Source organism: Oculina patagonica, chromosome 4, assembly GCF_052425735.1.
Source record: "Oculina patagonica isolate OP01 chromosome 4, crgOcupat, whole genome shotgun sequence".
Taxonomy (NCBI): domain Eukaryota; kingdom Metazoa; phylum Cnidaria; class Anthozoa; order Scleractinia; family Oculinidae; genus Oculina; species Oculina patagonica.
In genome coordinates, this window is record NC_135761.1 from 47,317,305 (window position 1) to 47,335,255 (window position 17,951).

The 17,951-nt window shown below is 40.4% G+C and overlaps 1 protein-coding gene across 1 annotated transcript; it reads left to right on the plus strand.

The window, feature by feature from the left end:
• Nucleotides 1-816: 816 nt before the first annotated feature.
• LOC144648529 (netrin receptor UNC5C-like) lies at nucleotides 817-17,818 on the plus strand. The gene is made up of 11 exons (XM_078508059.1): nucleotides 817-1,129; nucleotides 2,942-3,247; nucleotides 3,860-4,156; nucleotides 4,827-4,994; nucleotides 7,552-7,815; nucleotides 11,439-11,585; nucleotides 12,523-13,122; nucleotides 13,811-14,091; nucleotides 14,776-14,919; nucleotides 15,198-15,377; nucleotides 15,839-17,818. The coding sequence occupies exons 1-11, from the start codon at nucleotides 1,012-1,014 to the stop codon at nucleotides 16,421-16,423; spliced, it is 3,090 nt and encodes a 1,029-aa protein (XP_078364185.1). The 5' UTR covers nucleotides 817-1,011; the 3' UTR covers nucleotides 16,424-17,818.
• The last annotated feature ends 133 nt before the right edge of the window (nucleotides 17,819-17,951 follow it).

Below are 17,951 nucleotides of genomic sequence, written 5' to 3' on the forward strand. Positions count from 1 at the left end.
AGACATATTGTATGCCGGGAGAGCCATTTGCTTGGTTATCAGGGTGGGGGAGGGGGCATCCCTCCTACCAGGCCAAAAAAAAAAATCGACTTTGTTTGTTTCATCCTACCGCTGTTTCTAAGGCAATCGATCCTCGTGGCCGACTGTAACCAAATTGATCTAAAACACTTACAGGAGCATACAGTATATAGCACTATTCGCCAATGTTTTTTTTTTTTTTGATAACCGAGGATTCGGATAGTGCGAGGAACGAACGAACGTTTTCTGGCGAAAACGACAAAAAAAGGTTGAATTGACGCCGGGAGTAGGCACGATTACCAGCCGTTTTGTGAGCCCACTTCCCTTGCGGGAGGAGAATGACACACCAGACTCCCAGAACGGCTGGAGTTGAAGAGTGTTCCTTCTCATAGAAGCTTTCGTTCGCTTCAAATTCCTTCTAGGGAATGAGTTCTCGGCAACTTACTCCCCCCCCCCCCCCCCCCTTCACGGGACAAGCTATTCACTCGCGCTTGGAAACGACGGCTACAGAGGTCAACGTAGACTAGCGCGGACAATATTTCTTTTCAGCAATTTCTAAGCACAATCATGTTAGCAAACTGTAAATTGTGCCTTCGTTTTGGTTGCGTGTTTACCAAACATTTCGTTCAGCAGAATTCTATTTTAGGACCAGGTTCGCTAAAAATAGCGTGACCTCTTAGATCTTCGGAAGGACCAAACTCCCGAATATTTCCGAGAGGTGTTTCCGGACTGACGTCACTGTTTTGTTTTGGGGTCAGTCCCGCGCGGATTTTCGAACCTTGCAAGTGACGTCGGAGTTATTTTTGTTTGTTTGTGCAAACGAAGGGAAATTTTTGGCGACGATGTGTAGGTAAACTAAGGTTATGTTTCAAAATTTCCTGACAAGTAGGTCTTCCGATAGTCGAATTATCGAAGGAAATGCTCTGAATGTAGTTTAAGAGAAGTTAAAGGAATTTTTTCAGCGTGAATCGAACGTAGTTTGTGTGCAACAGCATGGAAAGCCGCGTTCTTCTCATGTGTTTGGTGATCGTTCTGTCGTTTAACGCCGCGCATGGGACAAGCTTGGGCGTTGTAAGATCTCCAGGACAGCTCACTGGGAAAGAAAACTCGAGTAAGTATTTTACCGTTCTCTCCCTAACAGGGAAGAATTACTGAGTATTTAAAACGCATGTTAGTGAGACGTTCGACAAACTTTGAAAATCTCTTTGTGTACATGAAATATTACAAAACTACAGTAAGCTTATATTTATTCTACATACAATGAGTTTTATGTATGATTAAGCAATAAAAGTGGAATAACGCTGTGTAGATTTCATGAACAATTTCACAGGTGTGAAACTATAAAGGTGTAAAAGTTCATTAGGAACTGATCGATTTTGCCAAGGTCATCGGAAGGGGGAAAACAGAAAATTTTCTCCCGATTTGTTTCGCATAAAGACTCTTGTATTTTCCACTAAACGAGTATTTGCCTTTCAGTTCGAACGTGGGGATCATAAGTGAGGCACATTTCCTTTAATTAGAGCTTTTGCTTTTCCGTCAATTTATTTAAAGCGCCTTTCCACTGCGAAAGTGCCAAAATTCTCGCTTCGTACAAAAGGGTATTGTGCTCGGCACGAATTTTAATACCCTGTTTACCTAAGCCTTTATATCCGCTCATTAAATGGAAGAAACTTGTAAGGTGGCCAGACAAACCCAAGAAAGCCCTATGTAGCTTACGAAAATTTCTGTTAAGCATTGTTCAGCCTCTGAAGTTTGATTTTCTCTGCAGTTTGCTTGTCCTAAAAACCTAAAATTATTCCATGCGGTCACTTATGTGTGCATAAAGGCCATATAAAAATTGTATGTACGTGGGGGTATACAAAATAAATTAATGTACGTGACCATGAATATATATCCATAAAGCAAAAAATTGGTTAAGGTGTTACTTTGATAAATTGTACATCATAAATATTTGAAAGCCGATTCTTCTGAAACTTTACAGAGATTTTTTTGGGGATATGAAAAAAAAAGAATAAGGAATGTTTTTATTCAATGCATGTGGAGACTCATGGATTTTGCTTTGCTTTCAGAAACTGCCACATGCATGTACACCCCATTTTGAGTGCTGATAATTTAAAATTTTTATTGTGCTCGAAATATCATACCCCATTCCAGGAATCGTCTTCAAAATTAATACCCTGTTCTAGTTCAGGAGCCCAAAATCATGACCCTATTGGGTGGCAGATACCGTACTTATTTGATTAAGTGCCCTGGATGCTTATTAAATTTTTGGACCTTGAGAGTGGGCGCTTATTCAAGTAGTAAGTTTATTTTGCAACAAAACATGAAGATGAAACAAAGCAAAATTTTAACTGTTCATAAGAAAACTCGGTCTTCGTGATAGTTCCATTGATAGTACTACATGTACTTTATCAATTTCAATAGGCCATTTCCGAGTTACCCTTTGCCTCTATTTCAAAACGAGTCTACATGCGAAACCATTAATATGAAAATGAGTTTCACCTACAGATCCATTTTCATGCAAATCAAACTCATTTTCATTTGAATGGTTTCGCACGTAGACTCGTTTTAAAACAGAGGCAAAGGGTAACTTGGAAATGGCCTATCTGATTGCCACTAAGAAATAATAACACTCCTCCTGCCCAGAGTGGGGTTTGGGGGTATGGGGTGGGTGCTTTTTTGACTTTGACTTATGGCCAAAGCCCTAAGTGGGCATAGGGCCAGAGCATCTGGGCTCTAATAAGCTTCTCCCATCTTCAGGGGTGCCGCTTATTCGATGTGGGCGCTGATTCCAGGTTGTGGGCTTAATCGAATAAATATGGTACCTGTATAGGCATTTTAGGGGAGAATCCCCCAACCGATGCCATCCCTGCTCCCCACAAAAAAAGGATGTTGCATCTTATTGATTTCTTTTTCTCCATAGCTGGCCATGTTATAGTCAAGCCTGAGTTTATCGCAGAACCAGATGATAAATTTGCCTTGCCAAACACTCAAGTAGATTTGGTCTGCGAGGCCAAATTTGTGTCAAGGTTAAAGTTCAACTGTTCCGGGGGACTGGTTCCCAGGGAGATCTATAAATATGAAGATGCGGATAATGTGACATTGCTTGTTGCTGAGATCTCCCAAGCTTTGATTGTAAACAGGGATTCTGTAGTTCTCTGTATTTGTGTCGCTACTGGTTACAATGGACAAGTTATAAGGAGTCGTGCTGCAGCTGTCCAGAAAGCTTGTAAGTGTATGAAATATTTACTAGTAGTACTTGACTTGATTCCAGTGTATGGTGCTAGAACATTAAATTAATGTCATTAAAGATGTGAATATTGTTCATCGTGGTGTAAGATAGGTAATGAACGTTTATTCGTTTGTCTCACGATAGAATCGCTTTGAGATGTTGATCGCAGTCGAAACGTCGCGATCAACATCTCAAAGCGATTCTATCGTGAGACAAACGAATAAACGTTCATTACCTAACATTAAATTACTTTCTAGACTCTTACTCCCACCCTGTGGGAAATGTAACCAATCAGGACACTGAAAGCTATTACGTTATCTCTAATTTTGGTAGCATGAAGAAACTAGGAGTATTCCCCCCCCCCCCTCTCTCTCACCCAGCATTAAATTTGCTGGTGCCTATTTTATACATTTGTGTGGAGATACATTGAGAGTAAAGTGTCTTACCCAAGAACCCAGCATAATGACTCTGGCCAAGGCTTGAACCTAGACTGCTAGATCCACAGTCCATTAGACTACTACCCCTCCCATGAAATAAGCTGCATATTTATTAAAAATTTTGTAATAATAAAAATTGTAATTGACTTTTTTTTTTCTAATCTCATATAAGATCTGGATGAGGACTTCATCATCTCACCATCAGCTGACACCAGAGTTCAGAAAAATTCTCTAGTGACTTTAAGATGCCAGCCCCCAGCAGGAAACCCAAGCCCAGCTGTGTCTTGGTGGAAAGATGGTCGTCCTGTGGATACAGACAAGAATAGACGAGTGTTGACAAAAAGCCATGCTAACTTTTCTCTTGTGGTTATAAAGAAACCAAAATTATCAGATGGTGGATATTACTCTTGTGTGGCGTCAAACCTTGTTGGAAGGCGTGAGAGTGCCACTATCAAGATAACTGTGTATGGTAAGCTCACTAAATGTTCATGTACCAAAAGGTTCTGGAACTGTTTTATTCTCTTCTACTAATTTACGGTTATTGGGCCCTGTATTGCTTTGCACATCCTTACTGCGCAGAATTTTACGCGTCATTAGGGCGTGCACATAAACAAAATGGCGGCTTTTTTCTATGCGGCTTAGTCCGCGAGAAAAAAAAATTGTCTCTTTCTCCTAAACGAGTAGGGTGACATATCAATTTTTTCTCATATTTTGGGTGTAGTGATCACATTCTTTCTGTAAAACGAAAACAGACCAATTCCTATGGAATTATGTAGTTTATACAAGGTCTTCCTGCTCCTAAACGAATATTGGGACCCCACTTTTTCATTTCAAAATTTAAATCTCTGTAATTAAGGTAATCAACCAGGAGGCAAAGTTTGGTTGGAAATCTATGTTCAGTTCTATTTCGGGGCAATGACCTTAAAGGGAATTGTTTCATGGCAAGATAAAATTGAACCACAACACACCGATACATATACCTATACTATAGAAAATATACATGTGCATACTGTATATTAAGGGTCACTTAAAATCATGCATATTTTGAATTCTTCATATATGCCATGTCAGATTTATGTAGTTTTAATTAAGAAAATTTAATTTTGTTCTTTGTTTACCGTATGTCATTATACATGTAGTTGATGGTGGTTGGTCTGAGTGGAGCGAGTTTGAACCATGCACAGCTAAATGTGGGAATGGAACCAAGATGCTAAAACGTCACTGTTCAAATCCTGCACCAGAAAATGGAGGACAGCTTTGTACAGGACCCAGAGTTAAAATAGAGCCATGTCAAGAAATTTGCCCAGGTAACAAGATATCATGATTACCTCACATTGTGGGGTAATTTTGTTTTTGGTTCAAAGTTTTCAAACAAGTTTGATTGGCAATTTATTTGTTCTCATGCTCATAAAATAATCTGAAACAAAGGAAAATAAAAATCCAATCAAGATTTATTCAATTCTATTATTGTGTAGCTAGAGCTAGTCAAGATGCAACAAGCATTGTACATGTACATGTGATTGACTTATAGTCAATGCTGAATTTTTCCCGTAATGCTCACAGGTATTATAAGCGATGTTAATGTCCAGCACATGCAAAGAAAGCTTGGGTCTTGTCCATGGCTGATAGATAACCTTGAGCTAACCATCCAAAATATATTGTAATTAGCGGTCAAATGAACTTTGTGATCATGAGTCATTTAGATCAATTCTGAACTGATCGGGTTTGTTAAACTGTTGCGTTGTGATACAACTATGTAACATGTAATAACCTTAATCCCTTGTAAAAATTTTACCGCGATCGCGGCGCGATCGCGCCGCGATTGCCGCGATCGCGCCGCGAATGTCGCGATCGCGCCGCGACTGACGCGATCGCGCCGCGATTTGTTGTCATCGCGACGCGATCGTGCGTGACGCGATTGTAAATGAACGCGAACGCGCCGCGATAGTTGCGATCGCGCCGCGAATGTCGCGATCGCGCCGCGATTGCCGCGATAGTCGCGATCGCGGCGTGATGAGTGCGATCGCGGCGCGATTGATTACCACCGCACCGCGATTTGGGGGGCTGGAATAAATCTCGGGAAGTGTTCCCGGCGAGAACTCACTTCTCGATCACCGGGAGAAAGTCAATATGCTTTGAAACTCTCACAAATCATGCTGTGGTCGTAACGCAAATCATGACTTGTATTGATGAAATAAACTTTAAGTACTAATCAAAGTAGTAATAAAACTAGTTTGATTTAAAATGTCGAAAAACATTTTATTACGTGACGGTGAGCCGTGAGGACGTGATTCCCACGAGAAAAGTTTTATTTAGTTTTAGTCTAGACGAACTGGCGCGACAAAGCGGCGCGTGATAATGAGTAAAGATAAATTAAAAGATAAGAATTTTTATTTCTTAACAGTCCGTTTTTTAATCTTTTCAAACACTTTGTTTCTTTCTTTTCTTATCTTTGAGGAGCCTTAATACCTTTGAGCAATCCAATGACAAATTTCTGTCGGCCATTTTCTTCAAATGCAAATACAATCAGGAATTCGCTGCAATTGCGTTTTTTGCATTGAAAAATCCTCTATATGGCATTTAATTTAATTGTGGCTCCGAAGAGGCTGTCAGAATGAGCTTTTTTTAGAGCTTTATATTTACCTTCCCGTAGACCACGATCGTAGACCACACACATCGAAGTCCTTTCCCGCCTTTTGCCGCAAGGTGTCGTGAACTGAGCGTTACGATTGGCTGAGTTAGGTCACGTAGTGCATAGTACACGCAATCGCTACGCCATCCCAAGCAGAAAAGAAATTTTATTTCGAGAAAGTTGGTATGTTTTCTCTTCACAATCAGGACTGGAAAAATGTGTTCTTTTTTAGCTGCTTCTGTTAATAACAAGAGTTTAGAAGCGACCTAACTTCAGGGAAAAGCGTCTCTGTGAAAACTGCTAGAATTTGTTTTGTTAATTCGAGCGACTGCTTGTTTATAATTTCAACAGCTAGCGCTTCGTCGCTTCCTCATGGACTTTGTTGACTGAACTACAGCTAAACTGTGAATATAAAAAAAATGCAAAACTCGAACAGTGGAAAGAGGAAAACATTTTGACGGTAAGGACCATTCAATGCAAAGTTGTACCTGTTGATGCTTGGGACTTAAATGTTGTATTATTTAAAAAAGCTTCGGGGAAAAGAAAGCGCATCTTCGACGGTTCGGCTACTTCGCAGATGCAAGAGATAGTTCGCTCGTTTGGTAGATCACATCATTGCATCTTCTTTCGCTTGAGCACGAGTAAAAGGTTAGTTGCCGTTATGTATGTGTTGTTCACATTTTACAGAAGAACTGTTCACTTATTTGCTTGTAAACTAAAGACTCAATCACGCTCTCCGGCTTTGCGAAATTTAATTGTGCTCGGCAGCGAAACTGGCCGTCTTTTTCTGTAAGCTTCTGTAAATAAATGATGTTGTGTCGATACAGTCTGTGTGTTTGTTTTGTCGGTATGCAAACGCCAAGATAATTGTTTTTAAATTTATAGATTTAGGCGCGATCGCGGCGCGATGGGTCCCGCGATGCGAGAATCGCGGCGGCCAAAAACGCGGCGCGATCCAAGCCGATCGCGGCGCGAATCGCGGCGCGATCCAAGCTCAATCGCGGCGCGATCGCGCCAATCGCGGCGGCCAAAAACGCGGCGCGAATCGCGGCACGAATCGCGGCGCGATCCAAGCCGATCGCGGCGCGATCCAAGCTCAATCGCGGCGCGATCGCGCCAATCGCGGCGGCCAAAAACGCGCCGCGATTCGCGGCGCGAATCGCGGCGCGTTCGCGGCGCGATCGCGGTAAAATTTTTACAAGGGATACTCTTATACTTTTCTTTTTATCTAGATGTAGAAATTACTTGCCCTAATCACACCAATGTGTATATCAACCGGTCAGATGTTGCATTTAAAAATGTCTCTTGGAATAAACCTCTTGTTCATAATAAGAAGAATGGTACAAAATTTTTTGTTGAAGTTTTTCCACAATGGGCAAAACCACCTGTGACGCTCCCAGCAAGAAGTGCTGTGTATGTTATTAAGTATATGGTGACGCACGAGTTTGGCCAGACAGCCAGTTGTTCCTTCAATATAACAGTCTATAATGGCTCCTGTAAGTTGAATTTCAGTTTGTTGCTTGCAATAAAATTTGGATGTTTTATTAATGTTAACTATTGTTAATAATATAGTTGAATCCTTATAACTCGAACCTTCAAGGGAAATCGGAAAAAGTATGCGTTATCAGGGGGTATGATTTATTGATGGTAAAATTGGTAAAAAAAAATAACGTGCAGGGAAATTGAAAAACGTTGATGGAAGATCAAGTCATTGATGGTTTTAAGTTACTGAGATTCAACTTTAATCCCAAAAACTCTGATAGACTTTTAAAAAGACCAGCTTAGGGTTGAAGGTGTAGTACATGTAAATGTACATGTATAGCTTTGGGAGGGTGTAGACAAAACGTGGACCCCCCTTTTTGGACCCCTTTCTGGACCCCTTTAATTTTAATAATTACAAAAAATTAATATAAATATTAAACAGGGCACATGACTCATAGCTGCACTCATCTGTTCTTTGACCGGAGAGTTCAATTTCCTGGCTAAATTCCACAGCTTATTCCAGGTTGAAGTAATAATTATTTCCTTTTTGCAATCAACTACTTCGTCTAATTCCGTAATGTATTTGAATGTGCGAAAACTTCCCAAAACGTCGAGATGTCAAGCTTACTACTACAAGTTCACCGATCGTATCCGGCATTTTCTTTCGAGCCGCCATATTGGATTTGCCGCTGACCAATATCCCCACGCTTCGACAGCTCGTGTCCTCCTCGCGCGCAACCACAGGAAGAGAAGGCAGACAATCCTCAGTGTCTGAGGCCCCGTGACGTAAGCGTCACGAAACGCTATTTAATCTCATACGTTCACTGTAATTTGTAATGGCTGACCTCGGCCTTATTCAACTGATCGCGAGAAATGCTCCATAAAATACTGGATTTTGCATCCCAAATTGTGATCTGCTTTATCTACTTTTGTTGTTTGTGTGATATTTTGTGATTTGATGGGGGTTTGAGTCCGTTAATTCCTTGCTAGCCGTCACCGCCCCGTACAAAAGTAAGAGAAAGAGACAAGGCAGGCTGACAGCCTCCCAGATTTTGGCCAATTTTCCCCACTTTCACGCGTGGCTCGCCATCCAGCCTTGAGCAAGTTAAATATAGGTAATTTTACAAGATGTTTGCCTAAAATTGCCGCAATCGCTCGGTTCTGACATGCTTAAAAGCCGCAGCGGATTTTCAAATCCACTGCAAAATCGGCATCGCCAGAGGATGTGGGCCAAAGTGATCGATCATAACGCCAATATCAAATTCAAATTAATTTATTCAGAAGTTAAATTACGCGATAACAGCTAGAAATGCACTATCTGAAGGAAATCGAAAGAACAGGTGAGTCGTGTGCCCTGTTTAATATTTACCAGAAGGGGGTCCAGAAAGGGATCCAGAAAAGGGTCCAGAAAGGGGTCCAGAAGGGGGGTCCAGAAATTAAAGGGGGGTCCACGTTTTGTCTACACCCCTTCAGGCATGCAGATGTAATATAAGTGCAGTTATATATAGGCCAAAAAATTGTACAATTCAGACAGACAGTTAAGATAAGAAAGCTGCAAGAACCAGGCAATGTTAGCAGTTCACAGAAGACATGTTCATGTTAATTGTATCAGCCATTTCTAAATTGTTCACATGCACACTGATGCACACACAAAGAACACTTGAAATTTTGTAGCTCACAGCCAGTTAACTGTCTGAATTTTAATGCTGTACATAGAAGTACAGCGTAGCTCAGATACACAGTAGGTATTTTCCGTCTAAGTGTATACACTGTGATACAGTCATTTCTTCTGACAGGCACCTCTCTATAGCAACCACCTTTCTACAAATCAGTGGCCAGGATACTGGATTCCTGTACCCCAGTGGAGCAACCACCTTTTCCAACCATTACCCTCTATCTTGTAAATTGGTTATGAAGATCCCTTTGGGAAACTCAATAAACATTATTTTCTTTTCTTTTTCTCTACACCATAGGCACTGTAGAGAGGCTAAACTGAGGCTAAATCAGATATATTTGACTTTTTTTACTTATTGGATGTTTTCCTGACCCCTTACGTTACCCCTGAAGTTGCAGTCATACTTCTAGTGCTTGTACTTTAAGAACACAATAACAATTATTGTATTGTTACAGTACAGTAAAATTATGACTGCATATTATTGCTGCTTATCTTCCAGCCAGTGCATGTTTAACAAAGGATTGCAACATTGTGGGTCGAGCAACTACACAAACACCGCCTGGGAGTTTGAGAGGACAGTAAATCAGGTAAGAAACAAACTAAGGCCACCATTATTAGAAAGTCACTTGTCCAACTTTACATGTGTAATGTCACAAAGTGTGATGTAGTCCTGCATGGGCTGGCAATCGTTAGCGTGCTATATATGATCCAGAGGGAGAGTTTAATCCTAATTGTGTCCTCACGTAATCAGGGGTCTCAAAATGTTTTGATGTAGGCCTCAGCAGTTGGGAAAGTAGGCGGCTTTGACAATGCTGAGCTTATTGTTGCAAGTTGATTGCTGCGACCAGAGTAACTGGTGACATATTATCAAGTAGCTTGTGGAACTCCAGCAGTTGCCAGCTTGTTTTGAAAACCCTGATACTTAATCAGGGACAGCGGAGACCATTTTGAAGTGGTAGGGCTAAATATCTGTCTAAGACAAGCAATCATTAGGCGTCACTTTTCCGCCATTTATCATGTGAAAATTCATAGTGGAGCACCCGCGCGCGCCAAAGGCGCGCGAGCGGAGCATCCATAAATGTAAGCAAATTGTTATCCATCGAGCTGAGAAATTTTGGGGTTGCCGCCACCCCCATACGTACGCACAGATTAGACCCAGGGAGGAGGAGGTTTCCCGCCCATGGCTAAAGGAAAGAAAGGAAATTACCAACAGCAAATAAAGCTCGCAGTGCAAGACAAAATGTAGACAATGAGTAAAATTACTCAGCGGCACTACACAGCAAAAGAACTGAGAGATTAATTATCCAACTGTTCTATTTTGTTTGTCTTTTTTCAAGTGTGAGTGTATCAAAACCTTGATGCGCCTTTACGCAAAAAAATTGTGGCTCTCGTTCAATCGCTACACGGTTAAATTTTAATTTTCTCTGGTCGCATTTTGGTAACTGTTGAACGAGCAATTGACGTTATTTTCTATCGACTGGATAATGTGGACGTTTCAGTTAGATCTCAACGAAGTTATGATATGAAAAGGGGGAAATTTGTTCACGGTGTTACTGTGTGGCTGAATGAAACCGCGAGTAAAAAGAGGCAGAGATCTTTTTTTCTCCCACGATTTCCTCAAAAGCGGTCCCTGTTAATACACATCTCTTCACCCAGATTGAAAGCCTGAAAGTAATGTCATTTGCCTCCCGCTAGCTCTCTTAATGCAGGCTTCATTTAGATATGACTGATTGAAAGCCAAAGTAATGCCGATTATAATTACCTCCCACTAACTCCTGATGGTGTCCCACAATACATAATACATGACTAATTGAAAGGTTCCAAAGTAATATTATGTTAAAATTAATGACTCCTACAAGCTCTAGTGATTGGATCCTGGCCAATTTGTATAATTGGATTTTGGCCTGTTTAATTCTCTGAAGGACAATCTAATTATAATATTTTTAATTGTTTTTTTCTCAGATGCCCTTGTGATATCATTGTTACTAGCACTTGTGTTTGGTCTAGTGATGGGGGGATTATTTCTAGCAGCAAGATTTGGGATTCATCGTAAAAAGCTAAGCCAGAGGGACACAGCCATGAAAGAATATGAAGAATATGAATATAAAGGTAATTCTTAACAGAGACAGGCCACTCAACTGAGTCTTTGCATACATGTATGAATTTCTTGTTCTGTTGACATGCTGTATGTCATTGTTATCAGGTCAGGGGGGTGACTGACTGTCATGGGTCACTTGCCACTGGTCAAGGGATGCAGTGGTGAAAGCACTTATTATAATTGCTTACTGCTGGTGTGGCCCGGGTTTAAATCTGGTCCCAAAGTCATGTGGTTTGGGATTTGTTCGTGGTTCTAGTTCTTTCTCCAAAGGGTTTTCTCAAGGTTCTCTGTTTTTTTTTCCTCCTTCCATCATGAGAACAAACATTTCTAAATACAAGCTCAAACGGATTATAGGGGCCATAGGTTACTGCTACCTTGTAAATCAAAGTAAAATTAATATTTCATTGAGTCATTGATTGATTTATTGATTTGCCAGTTAAATAATTGAATATTTTGGCATTGTTTGGATGTTGATATTATGCAAGATTTTGACTGCTTAATTTATTCTTGCTTGGGAATGAATGGCATTTGAAAAAAAAAATTCACATTCATTTGTTGTTAAGTAAAATTGGGTCAGAATCAGACCAAACAGGACCACACTTGTACTGTAGATGTCCACAGCTAGCCTGTATTAGGGCTTAACACGTAGACACATGAATTAAGTTTCCATCATCATCATCATCATCATCATCATCATTATTACTCTAGAGCCTATCCTGGATTCCACATCCTTGTTTAGTTGTGTATTACATGTACATTGTACAAGTAACAAAAAATTAAACATGACTTCTCTATTATGAGAAATTTTGCTTCGCTCATGGATAAACCAGCTCGCCAAAACAGTGTCTGTTGTCACTCAATTTATAAACTTACTTCGGCATTCCTAATTTACACTGCCATTGTTTCTAAGAATTCAATTAAACTTGTGTTTGCTTAAACAATCTGCAGGTGAAAAAGATACATTGGACAATTTTGCATCCCCTGTTTTCAGTCATTCTGCATCTTACCTGGAACTTGCAGGAGCATCTGGAAAGCTGCATGCAGAATCTCCTATTGATTCAGAAGTTTTTGAGTTCCCAGGTTCTTGCAAAGAACCTGTTAAGACAATGCAGATTGAAGTTGACATCACAGATGGACAAAAGAGGGATAATAATCACACGGACTACAAGAGGACAAACTCTTCCATCAGTAACAAGTCAACAGTGTCAGAAATCTCTAGAATGATGTGGAACATGTCCAACATCCCAGAGAATGCTGATCCTAAGATGGTTGCATGGGGGCTAGTGGATCACAACGGAGGGAAGTTTACTATAGCTAACACAGGTGTGAGCCTCACCGTCCCCCCACAGGCTATTCCAGAGGGTCGCACTGAAGGTATATACATAGCCATCATGAACCAAAAAAAAGAACATCCCTACATCAATGCCAAGGAATCATTGCTGAGTCCGGTAGTAAAGTGTGGTCCAACAGGACTCAAGTTTCAGCGCCCTGTGATACTGAGTATGCCACACTGTGCTCTTCTTGAGGAAGGAGCTTGGAATCTAAAAGGTGAAGTTTCAGCCACTTTATTTGTATCTAGTCTTTATTGTTTTAGAATTAAGGAGCAAGCTACACACAGAGAAAGGAATCAGGCACTCTTACTCCCAGGCTCAGTACTTTAAAAGCTTTATTCTGTCAGATTTGAACGTTTGTAAAATCTTAGAAACTTACTTTTAGCTTGAATTTCCCGTGAATTCACTGTAAGGCACATGTATCATCCTTCTTGGAGGAGAACAAACTGCAAATTTTTTTTGTTGTCAATGAGCTTTTGGAGTTAACATCAAGTGTCAACATATCCTGTTTCCGCAGTTCACCTTGCCCCTTATCGAAATTCTATTTGTAGAAAAGTTGTGAACTTTAAACAACCATTATTGATCAAAACTCTTCTTTTAGTTGCATGTATGACACACTTGATTTTATCTAATTCAAATGCACTAATGTAATTGGAACCTCTCCTAGGGAATTGCCCAGTTTTCAAAGTGTAGTTATACAAATTGAAGAAATGTAGCTGTAACATTTCTGTGTGTTTTTCTCGTTGTTACAGTGTAATAGTGTTGTATAAAAATAGCGCTCTCAAAGGGTATTGGAACATGCCTTTTTGTGGACATATTGTAAAGTACATGTATTTGGATTTGATTGGTTCTATTACTGTTGACTATTCTAAGTATTAAAGTTTTTAGTCTTGGTCTTCCAACAGTCCAGTATAATGAAAGTGAGCCAAGCACAGCTGCAGACTGGAAACAGTTGATTGACGTCAACAAGCAGGATGGTTCTGAGCCGTCCCATGTTGTAGTTGAGCCAAGCATGGTTCATCTGATGGTGGATCACTTTACTTTATTTGCTTTGACTGGAGAATCAGCGGCCAAACATCAAGCTCCTAAAGTTGTTCAAGCTCTAGCTTATGCGACACCTCCCGAGGCCCACGGTGACTGTGTTGTGAGAGTGTATTGTGTTGCAGGCACTCCAGCGGCAGTAGAGGTTTGTGAACTTGTGTACAAATAAGGTGTTTTTGTACTGTTGGAGATCTTCTTGATACTTTAAGGTGCTGAAAGATGGGGCGATTAAATGCACAGAATACCGCTTAATAGTCAAGAAATGGATCAGTCAAAAGTAATTATGCCGTTTTAACAGCCTTGCCTTGAAAATTCAGTAACAGACTACAGTTGTAAACTTCTGTTGTGAAAAAACGCTAAGTTGGAAGGAAACTTTTTTCCTTTGCCAGCTAACCCATACGCTGGGTGCCAGAGGTTTTTCTTTCCCGGTTTCCAGTGTCAGTCATAATCCGCCACGCGCGAAAAGAATCCTCTGGTACCTAGGGTAGCTCACCCATTAAATAGTTAAAGTAATGTGTACGTGTGAATACCCTCAACGGAAGACACACCGACAAGTCAATGGCGCTGACGGTATACAAGATACAATGTTTCACGCTGTTTCGGCAAGCGTTCATAATGCTCTTCACACCAGATAGAAGGTTCACTAATAAAAATTATGTTTGTGTGATGTTGAAACCCCTGTGCTGCTTGTAGAAGAAGAAACCTACATGTACCCCCATTTAAACTAGAGTTGTAGATTTTCCTGATACGATTTGCTGTAACTCGTTGTTTACTTGATGTGATCAAATCACTTTGGTATGATTCTCATAATATCTCTGTGGTTTAACAGGATGTACACAATCAAGAAATAAAAAAGTATCAAGGAGAAACGAGAGAGCCACCTAGACAACTTCACTTCAAGGATGGGGGAGGGGATCTTTTAGTGGAACTTACAGATCTTCGACAGGGCTGGACAAGTGGAATTGCAGCAAAGGTGAGTGCTTGAATATCTTAATTATAGTGGTCAATACCCAATTTCCGTTTTTACATTACACCGGACCAGAGTGTTTGGTGTCCCTTTGCCTTGGCAGAGTGCAAAAATCATAATCGTGAAGATTTTTTTGGATTTGTACAGTATCTTTTTGTAGTTTAATATTAGCCACTGCTCAAGTTAATTTTACACTATATACTACTTTTTAACCGAGAGTGAGGTCATTACAGGGGAATCTCAGACCGAGGCCTTAATTGATTGATTGATTTGACACTCCTCAGAGAATTCGTTTCCGAGATATTTGGGAAGGTATTGAGCGCATGCCCAGCTGTACATTTGTGTTTTCCATGTCCGACACAAGTGTGTCTCAGTTTCGTGCAGCATTTGATGTGAGGCAGGATTGTGAAGGTGGTGATGAAGGAGAAATTAATGTGGTGACATCGGTCAAACAAGGACCCAGAGTAAGTTTGTTGCACACATCTTGTAAGAAAAATCGTTTTAATCCCAGTGTAGTATGTGCGCCATCTCATTTCGAGGCCCTTTCTTTCCCCCCCCCCCCCCCCCCAAAAAAAAAAAAAATAATAATAATTGGTACCGACTGACCGGGTGCCGACTGACTGACCGACCGAACAACCGATTAAAGGACACACCAACCAACCAACTGCGTGCGACAGACCGAACAACCGACCGGCAGTCAGGCTGTTTCATTCAGTAATGGAAAAGTTGTTAAGTGAACGGCTGTGCTATGTGAAACCACTAAGTTAATTATCGACACGGAAAATTAAAAAAGGAAAAGTAAAGTGACTGACATTTCCAATAACTGACATTTTAAATTACAGCGAGGTTTAAGGTCGAGCAATCATTGATTTATTTTGTGATCGATCGATCACTTGTATTTAAAATGTTTCCCGTTTTGTTTTAGGAAAACCCACGCCCAAGTTTGGAAGCTATGACTCAGTCTAACAACAACCTCACTTGTACACGCGAACCGTCAATGAACTTGCCTAAAGCTGCAAGTTCACCGTGTTTAGTACATGCAGACCATTCCACTGCTTTGGTGAATGCAGGATCGCTTGTCATTCCCTGGCAATGCTCGCAGGCGGATGTTCCAGGGGCGTGTGGAGGGGGCCCTACTGCGTCTCCAGCTTCTTGGAAACAATTGTCTTCTGGCTACTTTTCTGTTGGTTTCGAGTCGCTTCCAACTATGAACTCACTCAGTCTCGACTTACGCAGTAAACTTTCTGTTATCCTAGACCCTCCACACGAATCTGATTGGAAAATTCTGGCAGAAAATATCGGACTCAGTTATCAAGAAATTCGATGGATTGACTGTAGGATTGCTTACTCCCCAACAAAAATTGTTTTTGATCTCTGGGAAACAAGAGACAGTTTGAGGTATCAATTTTCTCTCAAAAAACTGACGGAAATACTTCGAAAGATGGGAAGAGATGACGCAGTTGAGCTCATTGAGGCTCAGCTACTAACACCGAAAGAAACTTCAGTTTAGTTCTTGACTGAGACGTTAGTACTTCTGGAAACAGCTGTCAACAAAGTTTACAGTGACGGAGCCTGCGCTGTGTGCAGGTAGTGTTGCTATAACAACGCACAAATACCTTACGCATTTCGCGAGTACGAGATATCGACACTGACTTTCGTCTGTGAGTTTCTTTGATGGCTGCAACTGCCCTAGAAATTTCCGAAGGTTAGTTGGAGATTCATCGATTGCGTGAAGTGAGCATCGCCATTGCCTTCGTTCCCTACGATTCTCCGAAGTATTCCGGAAAGTAGCCGACCTTGCACTTGACTTGGCCGTGAAAAAAGCTACAGGGGCTTATTGCGACATACATAGCCAGATCGTGGCTCTAAAAAATAATTTTCAAAAAAATTGCATGTAGTTTGAATGTTTTGGAGGAAACCTTAACCTTCGCTTTTTGTTTAGTAACCGCACTTTTCCGAGGACGTTGGCGTCCTTAACTTCTAGAACAGTTTGTCATATATACAGTGAGTTTAGTAACACAGTCCCAGTGAGTGAAAAAGTTTAAAACCAGGTTTCGGTTTCTTAAACGTTCGAGTGTATACAAAACAAAGTAAAATACGATAGATATAGATAAAGATAAAGATATAGATACAATGTATATAGATAGAGATAAAAATAGAGATAGAGATATTTAAAGATATGTAGTTACTTGTCCGTCGCTTTATAGCCGTGTTGCCAGACTGTTAATTTTTAGTTAAGTAACAGTTTGATATCGTCCAATGTTAAAAATGTTGGCAAAAACTAAGAAAAAACTGGACCTCAATTTTAATATGTAAGAAAACCCAGCAGTTTTTCTTTTTTTTTTATTTCGACCACACACAAATAATTGTTACAGCAGGCTTACCTACATTACATACAACGACAATACTGCTACTTTAGATTACGCTAATTACAATACTTAGTTTGCCAGTTTTCTTACTAGTTGGTGGATATAATTTAACAAGGCTCTTAACTGGAAAGTGATGTTCATTTTTACATCCTAGAGTTCACGAAACATGATCTTGCGATTTTGATACGTTAAAGATAAATCTATTTTTATTTTATTTTATTTTATTTTAATTTTTTTACAAATAAGAGTATTTCACATACCAAAACTTACAGGTCGCTTTTTTAATCGATATGGAGAAAACAAAAGGCAGGAAGAACAAACAAAGTTTGGTTTTAACGTAGTCAGGCACAGTAGCTGACGTCGAGGGTGCTATAAAAGATGCGTCGAATCAAACTCACAGTTACACTCGTATGACTGAGTGAAATTGATTTTAAAACACTAAGAGATAGAATCTGTACAATACTTGAATGGAAAAAAAAACAAGGAAATAGATATTGTAGAGTTTTATCAAATAAAACAACTTTGTCTTATTTGAATTCAGAATATTTGCTGCTGTTGGGGAAAATAATAAGAAGGTTACTGCTTTCCAGTGGTGTCGGTCAGGGGAGCGGAACTTGAGTGAAACTGAAAGGGGGGGGGGGAGATAGCGGCGGAAAACGGAACTTCCTA